Consider the following 19,377-nt stretch of genomic DNA (forward strand, 5'->3'; position numbering starts at 1 on the left):
GTCTTGAACAGACATTTCACCCAAGAAGATATACAGATAGCAAATGAACACATGAAAAGATGCTTAACATCATTAGCTTTATTGATCAGCCAAAGGGGTGCTGATGCAAAGTACCAGAAATCTGTTGGCTTCTATAAAGGGTATTTATTTGTGATAAAAGCTTACAGTTATAAGGCCCTAAAGAATCTAACTCTGAGAAAAGGATGTGGCTAAAGTGATAAGGCCTCTGCCTACCATATGGGAGGACCTGGGTTCGATCCCTGGGACCTCCTGGTGAAAAAGAAGAAGAGAAAATGTGCCTGCACTGTGAGCCAGTGCCCACATGGTAAGCCGAGCGCCCACGTGGCAAGCCGAGTGCCCGCACGGTGAGCCAGTGCCCGCAAAAGTGAGTCATGCAGAAAGATGATGACGCAACAAAAGAGAGATGAAGAAGACCAGGAACTGGTCTGATAGGGAACTTCTATCCACATCAGGGTCCCCAGAATCGAATCCCAGAGAATCCTAGAGGAGAAAAAATGAGAAGACAGAAATAGAGAAGATCACACAGCAAATGGACACAGAGGGCAAAAACAGCAGTGTGGGGGGAGGGGAAGAGGAGGGGAAGGGGGAGGGGAATAAATAAATAAATCTTTAAAGAAGGAAAGAGTCCAACGCAAGGCTGCTTTCTCACGGAAGTCGGCTGCCACGCGTGAAGCAAGATGGCGGCGAGCTCTGCTGGCCTCTCCCTCCCCTCCGGCTTCCACCGTCTCCCGGTTGGGGCTCGTCCCTCAGGGCTTCCTCCGTCAGCCTGGCTCTCCTCCCACGGCCAGCTGTGAGCTGCCAGGCAGGCGGCCCACTCCCCCGGGCTCCAGCTGCTAGAGCCGCCTCCTTTCTGTCACGTGGCAGGATCAGAGTGACCCAGCTCTCCTCTGTGCGTCTTCCTGAGTGAGTGTTCCCGGGACCCACCAAGCGGCGGGGACTCAGCCTGAGCCAGCCCTCACCGACGGTCAGAAAACGCCCTGATCGACATAGGCCATTTAATCAAGGGCCCCTCAGCTGAAGCCAATTTAACCCAAGGGTATCACACCCAGAAGAAGAGATTCATTTACAAATAATCTTTTCTCTTTTTGGGATTCATAAAATAATCTCAAACTGTCACATTAACCATCAGGGAAACGCAAATTAAAACGAGCTACCACTCCAAACTCACCAGAACGGCTGAAACGGCGGCCACCGCAGCTGTGGCCAGGGTCCCGAGGAGCCGGACCTCAAGCACCGGCGCTGGGTGCAGGGGCCAGCCCTTCTGAGAGGCAGCCTGTCCGCTTCTCACACCCTAAGGCGATCCCACCCCGGGCGTCGGCCCAGAGAAACGAACACTTAGGTTCCCACGGAAACCTGCACCCTGACCTAGGGCAGCTTCACGGGTGACGTCACCCCCGCAGCACCCGAGAAGGCGCCCCACAGGGGCGGCTGCGGGCGGTCAGGGGCATCGGGCCGCCTGCAGGAAGCGGACTCAGGGGGGCTACTTAGACTTCATTTCTTTGACGTTCTGGAAAAAACAAAACTACACTGACAGATGCGGGGCTGCCTCGCGGGGGGGGGGTTGGGCAGGAGGGAGCTTGGGGGGCACACGCGGGCACCCTGCTGGAGGACACGCACACGAGGGCAAGAGCCGCAGGACCGCTGGCGTGGGGTCTCAAGCCAGCCACGGCCCTCCCGGCTCTCCACATGCCGGCCTCCGAGCCCCCGCCTTCCAGGCGGACAGTCTGTTCTGGGTCAGGGCTGCTGCCCGTTGTGCGTGGGGCCACCACCCCGTCCCGGGGAGCTGAGCGGAGCCGCGGGGAGCCTTGGGCTTCCCCGGAGTTTTGGGGGCGCTTTTTTTTTTTTTAAGATTTATTTATTTCTCTCCCTCCCCCCCACACCGGTTGTCTGTTCTCTGTGTCTATTTGCTGCGTCTTCTTTGTCCACTTCTGTTGTTGTCAGCGGCACAGGAATCTGTGTTTCTTATTGTTGCATCATCTTGCTGCATCAGCTCTCTGTGTGTGTGGTGCCATTGGCAGGCTGCACTTTCTTTTGCGCTGGGTGGCTCTCCTTACGGGGCGCACTCCTTTTGCGTGGGGCTCCCCTATGCGGGGGACACCCCTGCTTGGCAGGGCACTCCTTGCACATGTCAGCACTGTGCATGGGCCAGCTCCACACGGGTCAAAGAGCCCGGGGTTTGAACCGCGGACCTCCCATGTGGTAGACGGACGCCCTAACCACTGGGCCAAGTCTGCTTCCCTGGGGGCGCTTCTTGAGTAAGGGCTCCCAGCTTGAGTTCCGGGGGATGGTGGCTCATGAGTTTTGTCCGGTTTGAGAGTTGCCCGTTGGGGAAGGGACTGTCCACTGCCCCCCACAGGACATCCCTGGAGCTCAGGAAAAACAAATGAGGGAATGACGCAGGGATCTCTTTGGAGATGGGGTGACCGGCAGAGCTGGGGGGCTGCTGAGGGGGCTGGGGGGTATTCAGTGGGCTTAGGCCTCGGTCATCTCCAGACACGTAGGCCCGGCTCCTCTTGGAAGTGGGGGCAGGGGAGGGGCCGATGGGGCGCCAAGAGCAGCCCTGAGGCCCTGCTGGGGGGCCCTGCCCACTGCCCGCCCCGCCCCCTCGCTGAAGGAGACCACCCAGGCCAGGATGGGTCACCCAGGTAGTGTGCGGCCGAGGGGGCCGGCCCGCATCCACCAGCTCTGCCTGCGCCCCGGCTGCCTGGGGGGGAAGGGGTGATGGCAAGGCAGGCCCCAGGACCCGAGCCTCGGTTGGGTGGCCAGTGGGGCCCCTCCTGGGGTGCGGAGGGGTCTTGGTGAGGGCCGGGGCGGGGTCCCTCCCAGGGCCTGGAACCAGAGGCGAGTCCTCCAAGGCGTTTTCCCCCAAATAAAGGCCAAACCCGAGGGGGGGCTCCTGAGCCTCCGCTCCCCCCGCTGGCGGGAAGGGCGCTATGCCCCTCACCCGGGCCCTCCAGGGGCGCCCCTTCCTCCGCGGCAGCCGCGGCCCCCTCGCCTTGCCCTCCAGGGCCTGTAAGCCCAGCCTGTCCCCGGGGGCAGGCCCCTCGTCCGACTGGGCCCAGGCGGGTCGGAGGGCGCCAGGTCCGCCCCCGCAGCTGCTCCCCTTCCGACCGGTGCCCCAGCGGCCACCCCCGGAGCCGCGACCCTCCCCCGCCCACCCGCGGGCACCCGGAGGAGGGGGTGTGCGCCTGCGCGGGCCGCCCCGCCCCCTCCAGGCACCCGGGACCCTCCCACGATCCCAGCGCCCCCGCCCCGGCCTGGGTGCGTGGCCCGGGCAGCCCCACCCCCGCCCCGAGCGCTCCCCGGTTTCCCCACCCGGGCCCAGACGCCGGGAGCCGCGGGGCGCACGCCCTCCTGGGGTGCTGCAGGCCCAGCCCCCCGGCACTTCTCCTGTGCCCAGGTCAGGGCGCCCCCACCCCACCTCGTCTCTCACCGCCCACTTCCGGTGCCCCACACCCCACGTGATGCCGCGCCCTCCCCCACCCCGGGCGCCCCGCCCCCCCACGTCTCTCCTTCAAGCCCTCACCCTCTCCTCCCGGGGCCTGGCCTCACTTGTACCCGGCAGCAGTTCTGACCCGTCTCCCTGCCTCTGCCTCCCGGCGCACAGCCCCTGTCCCCTCCGGTGCTTTCCGCTGCCCACCGGGGTGGGGTGGCTGCTCCAAGGCGGGCTCGGCCCCATCACAGGGGGTCTCCTTGCAGCGGCCCCTCTCTGCCTGCAGTCCCTCCTCTCCTCTCGCTTCCTGCCTGCTTCCCTCCTCCCCCCAGACAGACGCCCACCCCAGGGCCTTTGCACTGGCTGCTGCTGCGCCTTGGAGCCACCCCAGAAAGGCACAGGTGTGAGCCCCTCGTCAGCAGGGCCTGGGGATGAGCCACTGCAGCCACAGCGCGCCCGGCTGAGGCAGGGGGGTCGTGGGCCTGTCACCGGAGGCCTTCCCGGGCAGCGGGAAATTGAGACGGAGGGAAACCAGAGGCGGAAAACCAGCAGGACGCTGGTGAGAGAGGCGGCACCATGGCACTGCCCGGCGACAGAAGCCGGGGCCAAGGCCGCTGGCCGCCAGCCCCACGGAGCCGTCTTCGGGGAGAAAGCAAGATCACATGCTTTGCGCCTTGATTTGGGGCTTCTCCTGGCCTCAAAACCGGGAGCCAATAAATTCCCGTTGATTAAACCAACCATCGCCAGGTTCTTGCTTGAGCAGCCAGGAGACTAAACCGCAGGACCCTGCACTCCAGGCGCTGGGCGTTCTACTTCTTAGGAGAAAGGTGTTTCGCTAACACAGGTGGCCACCCAGTGACCGGGGAGCTCAGGGTGCCGTCGGCTGCAGGTGCTGCGGGCTGGGGGCACACGCAGAACGGGCGCCCGCCCCGGCAAGGAAGGGGTGGGATTTCCTTCCGACTGCAGCGAAGAACGCGGTCTGGTTTAGTGTTTTCATTCGACAATCACCGCCTTATTTTCTAACTCCATGAGAGGATTCACCGGTCATTGGGAGACTTTATTTCTAATTATTTTCCACTCCCTCCTTCGCCCACTTCTCATCTCCGCTCAGATGTCGCCTTCACCACGGGGCCTGCAGCGTGGGCCCCAGAGCCAGGCTTGCAGCCTCAGTAAGCCCTGCCCGGACGCGGGGGGCCCGTGGGGCCCTGCTACCGCCTGCGTGCCGCGCTCCCGCCTGGCCGCCCCGCTCCACCTCCAGCTGCGGAGGCCAAAGCGCCAGGTGTCTGCCGGCCACGCGCGGGGGCCACTGTTCACACCGCGCCCGCCTTGACCCCCGCCCGAGTCTTCGTGTCTGGACCCTGGCCTCGAACCCCGCGCCTGCAGGCTGCCTCCACCAGGGTCCGCTCCGGGAAGGGTGAGCACCGGCCCTGGGGGCTGAGAGCCCCTCGGCCGCGTAGCCCGCCCTGGGCCCCCAGGCTGCAGGGCAGGAGCTGGCGCCAGCCCAGCGGGCCCAGCACGCGCTGGCGGATGAGAGCGCCGGGCGGTGGCACGCGGCGCTGCAGGCTCATGCTGCTAAGCGCGGGTTGGTGTGAATCCGGGATGAATCCTGGGCCGGAATTACTCAGCCCCCTCCTCCTGGTCTGGGGGCGCGGAGTCCCTGGCCAGGGCACTGGGCACCGAGCGCCACCTGGCGGCGGCTCACAGCGGGGCGCTCGTCGGTGCGCCGTTGGGGTCGCCGAGACCTGGGCGCGCCTTCCCCACCCCGTGCCCCTCACTCCTGGGACAGCACGGTCACTGCCTCTGCTCGGGCCTCGGTCTCCCCCAGCCGTGGGCGTCCAGGGCTATGGCCTGGACTTGGGGAGCCCGCACCTGGTCAGCTGGGCGCCCCCTGCCACTTCCTTCCTGCCTCCCGGGTGAGGGCAGGGCCCGGGTCTGCGCACAGTGCAGGGGGGCCGCTGGCTCCTCCTGGAGTCCGGAGCCGGGACACCCTCCCCCAGCACCCCCTCGTGCGAGGCCCTGACCCGGGGGGGCACAGTGGGGCACCGGGAGCCCCGGGGTGCCTGCCTCCTTGACCCTGGGAAGCCCCGGGGTGCTCTTGCTTCAGCTGCTCGTTTTGGGGAACACTTGAGCCAGGGACGCCCCGTCACACCACGCCACGCTGACTGCAGCTGACTCCGGTGGCTCTGAGTGGCCCTGGGCCCTCCCTGCAGAGCTCTTGGGGACCCAATGCTGGTGGGATGGCCGTGGGGGGAGGGGCGCGGCAACCAGGGCTGCTGGGGGGCCCCACCTGAGGGTCTTCACCCCAGGACGGAATCTAAGCCAGCCCCGGGGTGAGGCTGGGGGCTTCTAGGGAGGCTGGGGGGCACAAAGGGGTGGGACTCTCCCTGGCCATCGTCGGGGGGGGGGTGTCTTCCAGTGACAGCTGGGGTGGCTCTCGTGGGGCAGGGAAGCCTCTGCGTGGGCAGGTCCCAGGCCCCAACACATTTGGGGGCCACCCAGTCCTGGGTGTTGTCATCCTGAGCCTTTAGGGTGGTGGGGTGTCACGAGGGGAGCCCCTTCCATTGCCCAGGGGACCGCACCCCAGCAGCGGCTTTGGACTCAGGCCACTCCTGCCCGGCCAGGGCTCCAGGCTCACAACCAAGTCCCGGGACACCCTGAGGCCACGGCCCCATTTCCACAGGTACGCCTGGGCCCTGTGACCCCCCCCACCCCCACCGCCCCGCAGGCCCGGTCTCTGTGCTCAGAAGAGGCTGCGGTGACAGGTGTTTACTGGAGGGAGGGGCATGCGGGCACAAGCCCACCCTTAGGCAGCAGCGCCCGTCGTGGCGGGAGGCAGGAACGCAGAGCCCAGGGCAGGGCAGCGAGCCGCGAGGGGCCGTCCAGGGGGGCGTGCGGGAGGAGGGGGCTGGGCGGTCCCTGGGGCCCCCGGCCAGGTGGGGACCTGGGGACTTGGCAGGGCACTTGGCAGAGCCCTCGAGGGCAGCAGGTCATGGTGGAGGCAGGAGGCTGCAGGGCCACCCGCACTGGGGGTGCTCTGGGCGAGGCCGGCGGTCCTTGGCCGGGTCCTTCATCGCAGGAGGAGGTCACACCCTGTCCCCGAGGCCCTGGGTGGCCCGGGCAGCCATCTGGGCGGGAGGCCAGCGCTCGTCTTCAACCCAGGGGGCGGCTGTGACTGTCCACGGGGCGTCCAAGGGGCTGTGGGGGGTGGGAGTCTGGGACCCAGCAGAGGCCATGCTGTTCTCCCCCAGAAGGTTCCGGAGGGGCTGGAGCCCCTAAGGGCCCCCTTCTCCCTTGCTTTTGGGGCCAGGGGAGCCTCCCTTCCCTAATGCTACCACACTTCAAGCGGTGGGGGGGCCTCAGCAGTCAGAAGCTTTGGGGTCCCAGATGTGAGCTGCCCCCGCCCCCAGCACCTGGACTGGAGTCCCTCAGGAGGCTCCGGCACCTCGGGCTGCTGGGGGGCAGCCAGGGAGGGAGAGGGGGACTGTCCTTGCCTGGAGGCACAGCTACCCGCCCCAGCCCCCTCCCCTCCACTGTGTGGGGGCCGGAGACCCTGGAAAGCAGAGAAGAGGGGTCTGCGGCCCCGGGCTGGAGTGCCGGTGGCCCTGGGCTGCAGGGAGCTCGTCAGGACTGACCAGGGCAGCCGGCCCTCCCCCGCTGGGCAAGGTCCAGTCCCTCCCACTGCATGGAGGGCAGCGTGGCCTGGGGGCTGCAGCAGTGTCTGGGTCTCATGGGTGGGGCCCTGAGGGTGGGCCAAGGGACATCCCAAGTCAGGGGCAGCTGCAGACAGAGCCCCTGGGTCAGGGCAGGTGGACACGCCAGGGAGGACCACACTGCACGTTGCGGGGTGAGGGCTCGGGGACGGGCCAGGGACGGGGCCTCGTGGGCCCCAGAGTGCGGGCTGGGCCCCTGGGAGGGGCCTCGGCTCCCGGGCCAGGGCTGGGGGGTCCTCGGCATGCCCCGACTGTGCTGGGTGGCAGGCAGCAGGGGACTCTCGGGGTCCAGCCCTCCGTGCCCTGCAGCCCCCAGGACGCCCCCTCGCTGGCCCGGGGACGCCTGCTGGCCACTCACTGCACTTCAGGTGGCACAGCTGCAGGGGCACGGAGAAGCGTGGCCCTCCAGCCCTGAGGGCGTGGGGGGCTGGGTCAGCACAGCTGCCCGCGGCCGGCTCCCCACACCACGGTCACTGCCGCAGCCTGCAGCCCCGGCCCTGCATCTCCAGGGGCAGCTTGGGGGAGTGGGGTGCCCCAGTCCAGAAACCAAGGCCTGGGAGCAGGAGGAGCTGGGCCACACAGCCCCTCACCTGGAGGCAGGTGTGGGGGGCACAGGCCTTGTCCGGGGGAGGTCCATGAAGGCGCCAACAGGGCCCTCAGCGGGGCCGCCCTGGGTCAGAGAGGGGACAGCGGGCAGCGGGAAGGCCTTGCTGCCCCGGCCCTGGCCCCGTGGACACAGGTGTGTGCCACGCGCTGGCCAGGGCCCTCTCGGTGCCAGGAGGGAGGGCCCGCCCACTCGACCCCTCCCCGCGCCGGGTGGGAGGTGGGGGGCCGCAGGGAAGCGATGGCCTCCCCCCACCCTGCTCACTGAGGCCGGGGGGCCGGGCGTGGCGGGCAGCGGGCTGCCACAGGCGGGCGGCCCGGTCCCTGGCCCGTGACACAGGCGCTCCTGGAAGCGGGCGGGGCTGGGGGAGGAGAAGGCGGCGCCGGGCAGGCCCTGCGACGGCGCCGGCTGCTGCGCCGTCATCCTCCAGGCTGCGGGCGGGAGGGGGCCGGGGCGTCGGAGCGGGACGGAGGGGCATCTCGCGGGCAGCGCCCAGGCCCGGCCTCCCCGCCCGCGCCCCGCCTGCGCTCACCTTGGAAGCGCCGGCCCGCGAAGGGGCACCACACCCAAGAGCGCAGACGGCTGGAGAACTGCGGGGAGAGGGGCGCGGGGAGAGGGGCGCCGGGAGGGGCTGGCGCCCTCCGCGCCTCTCTGGGGCAGCTTCCCCTCGCCGGCGCCCCAGCTCTGCCCAGCTCTGACCAGGAGGGCGCCCCCAGGGCCGCGGGGTCCTCAGCTGGCTCCAGGGCTGGGCAAGGCGCGGGGCGGGCGCCCGCAGCTCCTGCCCCCCCAGCCCTCTAGCTCCTCGCCACCCCCACTGGGGGCAGGGGGCGACTCACCTTCAGGCAGAGCTGGGGCTGTGTGTCCACCAGTGGGTACTGCACCTGAGGGGGCTCCGGTCAGGGCACGGCCGTCCCGAGCCCCCCGAGCCCTCTCGGGACACTCACCCCGGCCCGCGCCGGCCGCGCCGTGTGCTCCAGCTCGCGGCACTGCGCCCCAGGCCCCGGGCGCCAGCACAGGCTCAGGCGGCCGCGCGCGGGGCAGGCGGGCTCCCAGCTCAGCGCCCGGCTGCCGGGGTGGTAGCGGACGGCGTCCCACGGCGCCTCCAGGTCTGCGGGGACCCTGCGCCGGGCACCGGTCAGCCGGGGGCCCACCCGAGCCGGCCCCCACCCCGCTAGGGTCGCGATCCTGGGACGTGGGAGCCCTTCCCTGCTGGGCCCGGGAGCTCTGTCCCGGGCTCCGTGGGCGCGTGGGCGTGGGGGGTGCGTCGAGCAGGGCCCAGAGCAGGGGACCCGCCCGTACCCCCGAGGGACAAGCCTGGGCTCACGCGCACCTACGCACACACGCGAGCCCGCGCACACCCGTGCACAGGTGCTGCCACGCGGGGCGCTCGCGCAGAGCAGGCTGCCCCCCCCCCCTGGGGCAGCCCCTACCCCGCCCGCGCCCCCAGCGCCCGCTGAGCGCGTCCCCAACTCCGGGGGGTGGAGGGCGCCCCAGGCTGCGCCCAGCACTTGCCGTCTTCAAAGGGGCAGATCCGACTCCGCACCGCGTCGGGGGTCGCCGACCAGCCCTGGGGAGGGGCGGGGTCAGCAAGGGACCCGCCCACCGCCCGCCCCCGCCCCCAGCCCCCGCCCCGCTCACCTCCAGGCACAGGCACGGCAGCTCCCGGCTGTAGGGCAGAGACACCTGCCGGGAGACCCCGCTCGACGGCACCTGCAGCGGGGACAGGGCTGAGGCCTGGGCGGTGGGCGCGGGGCAGCGGACGGCCGGGGTCGCGGAGGGGGCGGCGCTCACCCGCACCAGGGGGCCCGCGTCCTCGCAGCTGTGCCTCCGCAGGCAGAGCCGCACGAAGTAGTCGGGGCGCCCGGGGGCGCCGGGCACCAGGACGTCGAAGGCCTTGCGGCTGCGGTTCACCCGGTAGACGAGCTTCCCGGCTGCGGGGGGGGGGGGGGGGCTGGTGGTGGCAAGGGCCCACGGGGGGTCTGTGGCTGCGACGCAGGGGTCAAGGGCCCAGGGCCCAGGGCCCCGGGCCCCACCTGTCCTGTGAGGCCAGGGCCGTGACTCCCCTGAGGACGCTCCAGCGTTCGCCCCGCGGAGGAAGGGAGGGGCGGGGCGGTGGGCTGGTGGCCTCAGCCAGGGGCACTCACCGGAGCAGTCGGCCACGTGCCTCCCCACGTCCTCCTCCTCGCAGCCTGCAATTGCGAGAGGTGCAGGGGGGCCTGGAGCGCCCCCCGGGGCGCGGAGGGGTTAGGGGTGGGGGTGGGGGCAGGCGTGACCCCAGGTGGGGCCAAAACGCGCGCAGGCAGCTGTCCAGAGCCCCAGCCAGGCCCCAGAACTTTGCCCGCCGGCCCCAGAGGCGCCCACCTTCCACGCGGTACATCTGCTCCAGCTGGACCCCGCAGAAGTGGGGGGTGGTCCTCAGGGTGACGTGGAGGAGCTGGGCCGCGCTCACCTCGAAGCAGTCCAGGCGCACCTGGAGCTGCGGTGCAGGTGTCAGGGCGGGGGCCTGGGCCCACCCCCAGGGACCAGGGCGCCTCAGTGGGTCTGGGGGCCAGGAGGAGGGGTCGCCCGTTCTCCTGGCTGTGGGTGGCAGGGCCCCGGGAAGGGGACAGAGGCGACCAGTGTGCGAGAAGCTGCTGCTGAGGCCGGGGCGGGGCTGTGGGGGGAGTGGCAGGGGCTGTGGGGGGAGAACGTGGGGAGCAGGGTGTGGAGGTGAGGGCCGTGGGGGCAGGCCGCGGGGGAGGGTCTTGAGGAGAAGGGGGGAGACCGCAGGGTGAGCAGTGGGGGGAGGGGGAGGCCGCGGGGAGGGCCGTCGCTCACCTGCTGCCCCACCCGCGGCCTGCGCGAGGCCCTGGGGACCCACACGCGCTGGCACTGGGTCTCCCGGGTGTCGAGGCGCGTGGAGCAGACCTCCAGGCCGCGCAGGCGCTCTGGGGAGGGAGGCCGCGGCCAGGCTGAGGTCAGAGCAGGGCCAGGGCGCCCCCCACGCCCACCCCTTTAGTGCAGCGAGCGGCCCCTCCCCCTCGCGGGGAGGATTCGGTGTCGCCCCCCACCCCGCCCTCACCGAGCAGCCTGAGCGCCGCGCGCACCCGCAGGAGCAGGGAGCAGCCACCGGCTGCGCCGCACTTCATGGCGGTGGACAGCGCCAGGGCCTCCAGGACCGCGCTGGACACGTGCGTGGGGGGCGCCTGGCAGAAGCTGCTGGCAATGTTCCCTGGGGAGGGGGAGAGGAGAGTGCAGGGAGGGGGCCAGCTAAGGCTTTGTCGGTGGGCGAGGGACAGGGCCCTGGGGGCTGCTCAGCCTGGGGAGGGGTCCCATCACACCATGTGGCCCCAACCCACTGCGGGACCAGCCACCTGGAAGTAGCAGGCCCACCTGAGCCCGCTCCGTTAGACACCAGAAGGCAGGTCAGCCCCTGGCCAGCCAGGGGACAGAGGAGCCCACCCACCGGGCAAGCCCCTCCACTCCCGTTTCTAATCAAGCCACGAAGAGGCCGGCGCAGGCCCTGCTGGGGGCACTGGGTGTGGCCCTGAGGTCCCGGCAGCTCTGTCCACAGGCAGGCGGCTGCTCCATGCAGGTAGGACTGTCCTCAAGTGCCCTGCCCACGGAGCGGGCAGCTGTGGCCAGGCCACGCCACGCAGGGCAGCTTGGTGTTAGCTCAGGCCTCTGCTCGTCCAGGCTGGCAGGCGGGCCCTGGAGGAGCCCATGGGCTCCACGCAGCCCTGGGGGCTGAGCTCCTTGGGGGCGGTGGTCCCGTCCCTGCTGCACGCAGGGCCGAGGGGCAGGCCCGGCTGTGGCTTGTCCACAGGAGCCAAGCACCGACCATGGGCCCCGGGGAGTCGTGGCTTTGGGGTGTGTGGGAGAGCAAAGCAAAAGGGCCCCAGGACCAGGAGAAGTGGGGGGAGAGCCCCCAGGTGGGGCGATGCACCCCAGACACCGGAAGGTGGATGAGCTGTGTGCTCGGCGGGTGCTTCAGGGGGGCCTGGAAATCACTTAGTGTCTTCTACACAGGGGACCCCAAGGCAAACTCCAGGAAATAGACTCGGAAATCACGGTTGCGGCCAGAGCTCGAGGGGAAGGGAGAGGACCCAGTGGACCTGCCTGTGCAGGGAGGAGAGACCACCTTTAAGAGCAGGGGAGATGGTTAAAGTGCAAGTAAGGGAAAGCAGAGGAAAATGACGCACTACTCCCTGCAGAAGGAGATGCCACCCAAGGCCCAAGCAGCCAGAAGCCGAGGCGGGCTGTGTCTTGAGGGGCCAAGGGCCGTGGCCTCCCAGGACTGTGGGACACAGGCTGTAGTTCGTCAAGATCAGGTCCCACCCAGGGCCGTTCTCCAGCTGAGACACAAGTGGGGTGATGGGAGACTCCCCCGGAAGGCAGTTTGCCCTGGATGCACCTGCTCCATCGAAGGTGAGGCAGTGGCACGGCCAAAGTGCCCCTGGCGTCCTGGTGCTTGGGTGCCGACCGCAGGCTCGGAGGGGCAGTGGGAACTGAGAGTCTGCCCAGGCCAACGGGAAGGAGAGCCCCCTCAGATAACCCCCGCTGTGACCAGGGTACTCGAACAGGGGTCAGGGACGGGCTTTATCCTCCTGCCCAAAATAGCCAGGAAGACCAGACAAAATGAAGGCAGTGGTCCCCAAGGAATGGGAGTCAACCTCGGGGCTTTCCAGGCAGCGAGCGGAGCTGGGGAACCAGGAGGAGCCCGGCAGGAGAGGGGGTCGAGTCGAGACCAAGCTGGAGTCTTGCACAGCTCAGGAGAGGAGAGCGCCAGGCAGGGGCTCCGGGCTTCGCTGGGTCTCCCTCCCGCGGTCAGCACGCGGTCAGCACGCGCGGAGACGACCAGAGGCAGGGAAGGACCCCCCGAAGGATTTGGGGGCAGAATTCGACACTCACTCGTGGGGCGGGGAAGAGGCCCTTTTCCCAACCACACCGGAAACCCTCACGGGTGGCGGGTGGCGGGTGGCGGGGACTGGTCCAGTACCAGGAGGGTCGGCCTCAGGGGACGAGCACCGCCCCAGCCTGCCTAGCATCTTAAAGGCAAGGCCCCCCGAAACGTAAAATGTGTCCAAGTGACGTAGCCAAGCTCTGGAACAAGACTAAAGAATATTTACAGGAATAAAATTACATCCAGCACCCAAGAGGGCAAAACCCACGTCTGCCGTGTGTAAAAATTCCAAGCTATGGAAAGAATCAGGAAAGTGCAACTCACAATGAGAAGGAAAATCAGTGAACCGAAACAGACACAGGTGTTAGAATTAGTAGATAAGGAACTGTATTCCATATGCTAAAAAAATTAATTATTGGCATGTAAGATATTAAGAAGAGTCAAAGCCAACTTCTAGAGATGAAAACTACAATGTTTGAAATGAAAAAGACATCAGATAAGATTAATAGCAGGTTAGACACTGCAAAAGAAAAGCTTGGAGAGCCTTAAGATATAGCATGGCATAGCAAGAGAAGCTACCCAAAAGGAAGCAGAGAGAAATGACATAATGATGATGATAAGTGAACTAAGCATCTGAAAGCTGTGTGACAATTTCAAGTGGCCTAATGCACATGTTTAATAATTGCAGTCCTTGAAAGAGTGGGGGGATTGAAAAAAAAAAATCTTTGAGCAAATAATAGGCAATTTTTCAAATCTGATGAAAATTATAAACTCGCATATCCAAGAAATTCAATGAGCTAAGTATAAGATACATGAAGACAATCACACTAAGTTACATCATAACCAATTTGCTCAAAACTAATGATAAAGAGAAAATGTGAAGAGCAGCCAGAGGCTAACAGACATGTCACATAGAGAGGAAAGACAGGATAGTGGCAAATCTCTTGTTGGAAACAAAGCAAGTGAGAAGCTGAGTTCAACACCTGTAAAACACTGAAAGACAAAGCCCATCAATTTAGGATTCTATACCACGTGAAAACCACTGACAATGAGAGGGGAAAGACTTTTGTAGCAACAAAAGCTGAAAGAATTTGTCACCAGAAGGTGCACACCACAAAAAAGTAAACGAAAGTCCTTCTGGGAGAAAGAAAATGAAACCAGATGAAATGATATCAAAAGAACAAAGTACCAGATATGGTAACTACATGAGGAAATATGCAAGGTATTTTCTTATTATCTGCTTAAAAGAGAACTACTATTTAAGCAAAAACAGTAACAATGTAGTGTGAGGTTTAGAATATATGTAAAAGGAGAAGGTATGACTACCATAGCACAAAGGCCCAGAATGGAAGAAGTGGGAGTATATTACAGTACAGGGCTTTGACTATGCGTGAATGGTATATTACCACTTGAGGGTGGCGATGATAAGTTAAAGATGTATACTATAAACCCTGAAGCAACCGCCAAAGTAACAAAGAGTTTGAGGCAACAAGTCAACAAAGGAGATAAAATGGAATCAGAAAAAAATATTCAGTTAATCCAAAGTAAGACAGAAAAAGAGGAAAAAGTTAATGAACAGCTGAACAAATAGAAAACAAATATCAACTATATTTAAACCTAACTATATTAATAATCATATTAAATGTAAATGTTTATTATCACAGTCAAAGGGAGAGATTTTCAGATTCATATAAAAAAGCAAGGCTTATCTAAATGCTGCTTGTGCATGTGTAGCTCAGTGGTTGAGCACCTGCTTCCCATGCACTAGGTCCCGGGTTCAATCCCGGTATTTAAAAACAAACAAACAAAGAAATAAATACTGTCTATAAGAAACACACACTATAAAGTCACCAATTCATTAAAAGTAAAAGGACAAGTGTGGAAAAAGATATGGTTTCATTAAAAGTAAAAGGACAAGTGTGGGAAAAGATATGGTATGCTAATATTAATGAAAAGAAGGCTACAGTGGTATATTAGTACCAGACAACATAGATTTCAAAGCCAATAATATTACCAGGGATAAAGATAGTCATTTCATAATAATATAGGGGTCAAGTCATCACAAGGACATAACAAATCCTAAATTTTTACACTTAATACAGAGCTTCAAATCACAAGAAACAAAACTGATAAAACTACAAAGAGAAATTAAAAAATCTGCAATTATAGTTGGAAACTTCAATACCCTTTTCTTAATCATTGGTGGGACAGATAGGCAGAATTCCAGATGGCTGGAATAGACCTGAACAACACAACCGCCCACTTGACCCAAGTGACCTCTGTAGAGCACTCCACCCAGCAACAGCAGAGGACAAGTTCTTTTCAAGTGCACGCGGACTATTACCAAAATAGCCCGTATGCTGGTCGCATAAACCAGTCTCAAATAAATTTAAAATGCTTCAGATCAATACCTAGCATTATCTCTGACCACAGTGGAATTAAACTAGACATGAATAACAAAAGTTTTTCTAGGAGATTTCTAAATATTTCTAGAAAATTTCTCAATATTTATAAACGAAACACAAGTCTAAGTAACCCGTGTGTCAAAAAAGAAATCAAAAGAAAAATTAGAAACTTCTTTAAACTGAGTAAAAATGAAAAGACAACATAAAAATTTTTTGGATGCCATTAAACTAGTATCTAGGGGGGAATTTATTGCACTAAACTCCCTTATTAGAAAAGAAGAAAGTTCTCGAATCAATGACTTCAGTTTACACCTTAAGAAACTAGAAAAAGAGACCAAGGAAACACACATGAGAAAATTAAAAGTAGATGAGGTTCTGGGAAAATGGCGGACTTAGAAAGACACAGGAGGACTCTCTTCTCCAGAAAGTAGCTCAAGGATAGACTGAATCAGCCTAGAAAAAGATCTTCTAGGGTTTGGGACACCAGGCGAAGGCTGGACACCACCCAGAGGAGAAAGGGGCAAAGGAGGGGAATCGTGAGGACAGAACTGAGTTGAAATCACGGGCTGCAGCTGCTGGCACCGTCCCCCACGCTAAAGACACTTTAGATTTCTAGCCCCAGGGATCCACCAGCCCAGGAAAGGGGGGAGAGGACACAGCCTGAGGCTACTCAGCTTCTGACCCTCAGATCAGGTCTGCTGTGTCCAGGGGCCCTTCCGGCCCGGTGGGGCTGCGCCATTGTTTATCTTGGGAGCCTGCAAGGGGCTAAAGATACACAACCCTCCCGATCTCCTTCTACTAAGCAGGACTGATTGTTGAGAACTCAGAGGGGAGTGGAAATGTTTCCTACACAGGAAAAGGGAGGGGGCTGCCAGAGAAGGCTGGAGAACTGGCTCTAGAAAGTTTAAATCTCAAGGCTCCTACCTCCAGGCAGGAAGCTCCAGCACACTCATCAGTCTGTGTTGCAACAAATGCTCTGATAGACATTGAACTGAGAGCTGCCAAAGAGCACCATCTGCTGGCAGACCAAGGAAGCGCATGTGAAAAAATTAAAAATAAGGAGAGGCTTTTGCCTGCCTTTATAGCGTCTTTCCAAAGCCCTAGGAAACCTTTCTGCAACCAATTCCTGGGTCCAGAGCCCACTTGTGAGCAACTAGCTGAGACAATCCTAACAATCCAGGTCAAGCCAAGAATCAAAAAGCAGTGTAACACACAGCCTCCCACCACTAAATCCCTACAAAGGAGAAAGAAATTGAGTATCTGAGTAAACTACATCCTAATTAGCAAAAAATTATGAGCCATACTAAGAAAATGGAAGACATGACCCAAGAAAAGAAATATATCAAAGGCCCTGAAGAGACACAGGATTTGACAGAACTAATTAGCGAGATGTGCACAAATTTCCAAAACCAAATTAATGAGTTGAAAGACAATATGATAAGGAAATAAGTGACATTAAGAAGACATTGAGCAAGCACAAAGAAGATTTTGAAATCCTGAAAAGTAACAGAGTTCATGGGAATGAAAGACACAATAGGTGAGATAAAAAAAATACATTAGACGCATATAACAGCAGACTAAATAGTAGAAGAAAGAGTAAATGATACTGAAGACAGAACAGCTGAAATTGAAGAGAGAAAAGAATGTAAAAAATTGAGCAAGGCCTCGTGAGTTGAATGACAACATGAAACACAACAACATTTGTCATGGGAGTTCCAGAAGGAGAAGGGAAGAAAAAAGTAAGAGTATTTGAGGAAATAATAGCTGAAAATTTCCCAATTCTCATAAAAGAAATGAATTTATATGTCCAAGAAGTGCACTGTACCCCGATCAAAATAAATCAGAATAGACCTACCCCGAGACACATACTACTCAGAATGTCAAATGTCAAAGATAAAGAGAAAATTCTCAGCGCAGCAAGGGAGAAGCAAACCATCACATACAAGGGATGCAGAGTAAGACTTAGTGCGGATTTCTCTTCAGAAACCATGGATGTGAGAAGACAGTGGTATGATACAATTAGGATACTGAAAGAGAAAACCTGCCAGCTGAGGATTCTTTATCTAGCAAAATTGTCCTTCAGATATGAAGGTGAATATAAAATATTCACAAACAAACAGCAACTAAGAGATTTTGCAAAAGAGAATCCACCTTTGCAGGAAATATTAAAGGAAGCCTTAGAACTTGAAAGAAAAAGACAGAAAAGAGAGGCTGGAAGGAGAGAATAGAAGACAGAATAGAGAAAGGATAACCAAAAGAGTACAAAGGCAGACAAAAATATGATATGACATAAGAAAAACAAAAAACAAAATGGTGGAAGTAAATAATGCATTTATAGTAATACCATGGAAAGTGAATGGGTTAAACTCCCCAATCAAAAGATACAGGCTGACAGAATTAAAAGATACAGACTGATAGAATGGATTAAAAAAACATGAGCCATGAAATATGCTGCTTACAAGAAACTCACTTAGACCCTGGGATACAAACCAGCTGAAAGTGAAAGGTTGGAAAAAGATACTCCACACAAATAGTAACCAAAAAAGAGCAAAGGTAGCAATACTACTATTAGACAAAACTGACTTTAAATGCAATAAAATTATAAGAGATATAGAAGGCCTTTATGTATTAATAAAAGGGACAATCCACCAGGAAGATATAAAAGTTATAAATATCTATGCACCTAACCAGGGTGCCCCAAAATACATGACACAAACTGGCAAAACTGAAGTGAGAATAGACATCTCTACAAAACTCCTTGGAGACTTCAACACCCCACTGACATCATGAGATAGAACAACTAGACAGAAGATCAACAAGGAAACAGAGAACTTGAACAGTACAATTCATGAGTTAGACTTAACAGATATATAGAACGCTGCATCCAAACTCAGCTGGTTAGTATTCTTCTCAAGTGCCCATGGATCTTTCTCCAGCATAGACCACATGTTGGGGTACAGTGCAGCTCTCTATAAATACAAAAAGATTAAAATTATACAAAGCACCTTCTCAGATCATAATGGAATGAAACTGGAAATCAGTAATAGGAAAAAAGCAAATTTGCAAATGTGTGGAGGCTGAAAAACACACTCCTAAATAATCAGTGGGTAAAGAAGAAATTGCAAGTGAAATCAGTAAATATGTTGAGACAAATGAAAACAAGAACACAATGTATCAAAACTGATGGGATACAGTGAAGGCAGTCTTGAGGGGGAAATGCCTAGCCCTAAACGCCGATATTAAAAAAGAAGAAAGAGCTAAACTCAAAGACTTAACTGAACAACTAGAGAAACTAGAAAAAGAACAGCAAACCAATCCCCAAAGCAAGCAGAAGGAAAGAAATAATAAAGATTAGAGCCGAAATAAATGAAATTGAAAACAAAAAAACAATAGAGAAAATCAACAAAACCAAAAGCTGGTTCTTTGAGAAGATCAATAAAATTGACAACCCCTAGCTAGTCTAACACAGAAAAAAAGAGAGAAGATGCAAAGACATACAATCTGAAATGAAAGGGGGAAGTTACAACTAACTCCACAGAAATAAAAAGAATCATAAGAGGATATTATGAGAAACTATATACCAACAAACTAGAAACCTAGATAAAATGGACAAGTTCCTAGAAATGCACAACCAACCTACACTGACGCTACAAGAAATACAAGAACTTAACAAACCAATCACATTTAAAGAGATTGAATCCATCATCAAAAATCTCACAGCAAAGAAAAGTCCAGGACCAGATGTCTTCACAAGTGAATTCCACCAAGCATTTTGAAAAGAGTTAACACCAATCCTTTTTAAACTCTCCCAAAAAATTGAAGAGGAGGGAAAATTACCCAACACATTTTATGAAGACAATATCACCCTAATACCAAAGCCATATAAAGATACAACAAGAAAATTATAGACCAATCTCTCTAATGAACATAGATACAAAAATTCTCAACAAAATACCTGCAAATGAAATCCAACAGCATATCAAAAGACTTGCACATCATGACCAAGTGGGATTTATTCCTGGTATGCAAGGCTGATTCAACATAAGGAAATCAATCAATGTAATACACCACATTAACAAATTGAAGGGAAAAAAACACACGATCATCTCAATTGATGCAGAAATGGAATTTGACAAAATCCAGCATTCTTGTTTGATAAAAACACTTCAAAAGATAGGAATAGGAGGAAAATTCCTCAGTATGATAAAAGGCATATATGAAAAACCCACAGCCAACATCGTGTTCAATGAGGAAAAATTGAAAGCTTTTCCTCTAAGATCAGGAGTGAGACAAGGATGCCCACTGTCACCATTGTTATTCAA

The 19,377-nt window shown here is 58.3% G+C and overlaps 1 protein-coding gene across 1 annotated transcript in view; it reads right to left on the reverse strand.

Moving 5' to 3' along the window:
* Positions 1–4,764: 4,764 nt before the first annotated feature.
* Positions 4,765–19,377, reverse strand: part of IL17REL (interleukin 17 receptor E like) — a 50,882-nt gene continuing 36,269 nt past the window's right edge. The window contains 15 exon segments of the mRNA XM_058309147.1: positions 4,765–5,060; positions 7,523–7,563; positions 7,565–7,575; positions 7,755–7,786; positions 7,789–7,834; positions 8,033–8,199; positions 8,301–8,358; positions 8,713–8,876; positions 9,281–9,335; positions 9,407–9,478; positions 9,560–9,699; positions 9,913–9,957; positions 10,130–10,244; positions 10,586–10,695; positions 10,830–10,979. Coding sequence (XP_058165130.1) covers positions 4,765–5,060; positions 7,523–7,563; positions 7,565–7,575; positions 7,755–7,786; positions 7,789–7,834; positions 8,033–8,199; positions 8,301–8,358; positions 8,713–8,876; positions 9,281–9,335; positions 9,407–9,478; positions 9,560–9,699; positions 9,913–9,957; positions 10,130–10,244; positions 10,586–10,695; positions 10,830–10,979 — 1,502 coding nt within the window.

This window comes from Dasypus novemcinctus, chromosome 12, assembly GCF_030445035.2.
Source record: "Dasypus novemcinctus isolate mDasNov1 chromosome 12, mDasNov1.1.hap2, whole genome shotgun sequence".
NCBI lineage: Eukaryota > Metazoa > Chordata > Mammalia > Cingulata > Dasypodidae > Dasypus > Dasypus novemcinctus.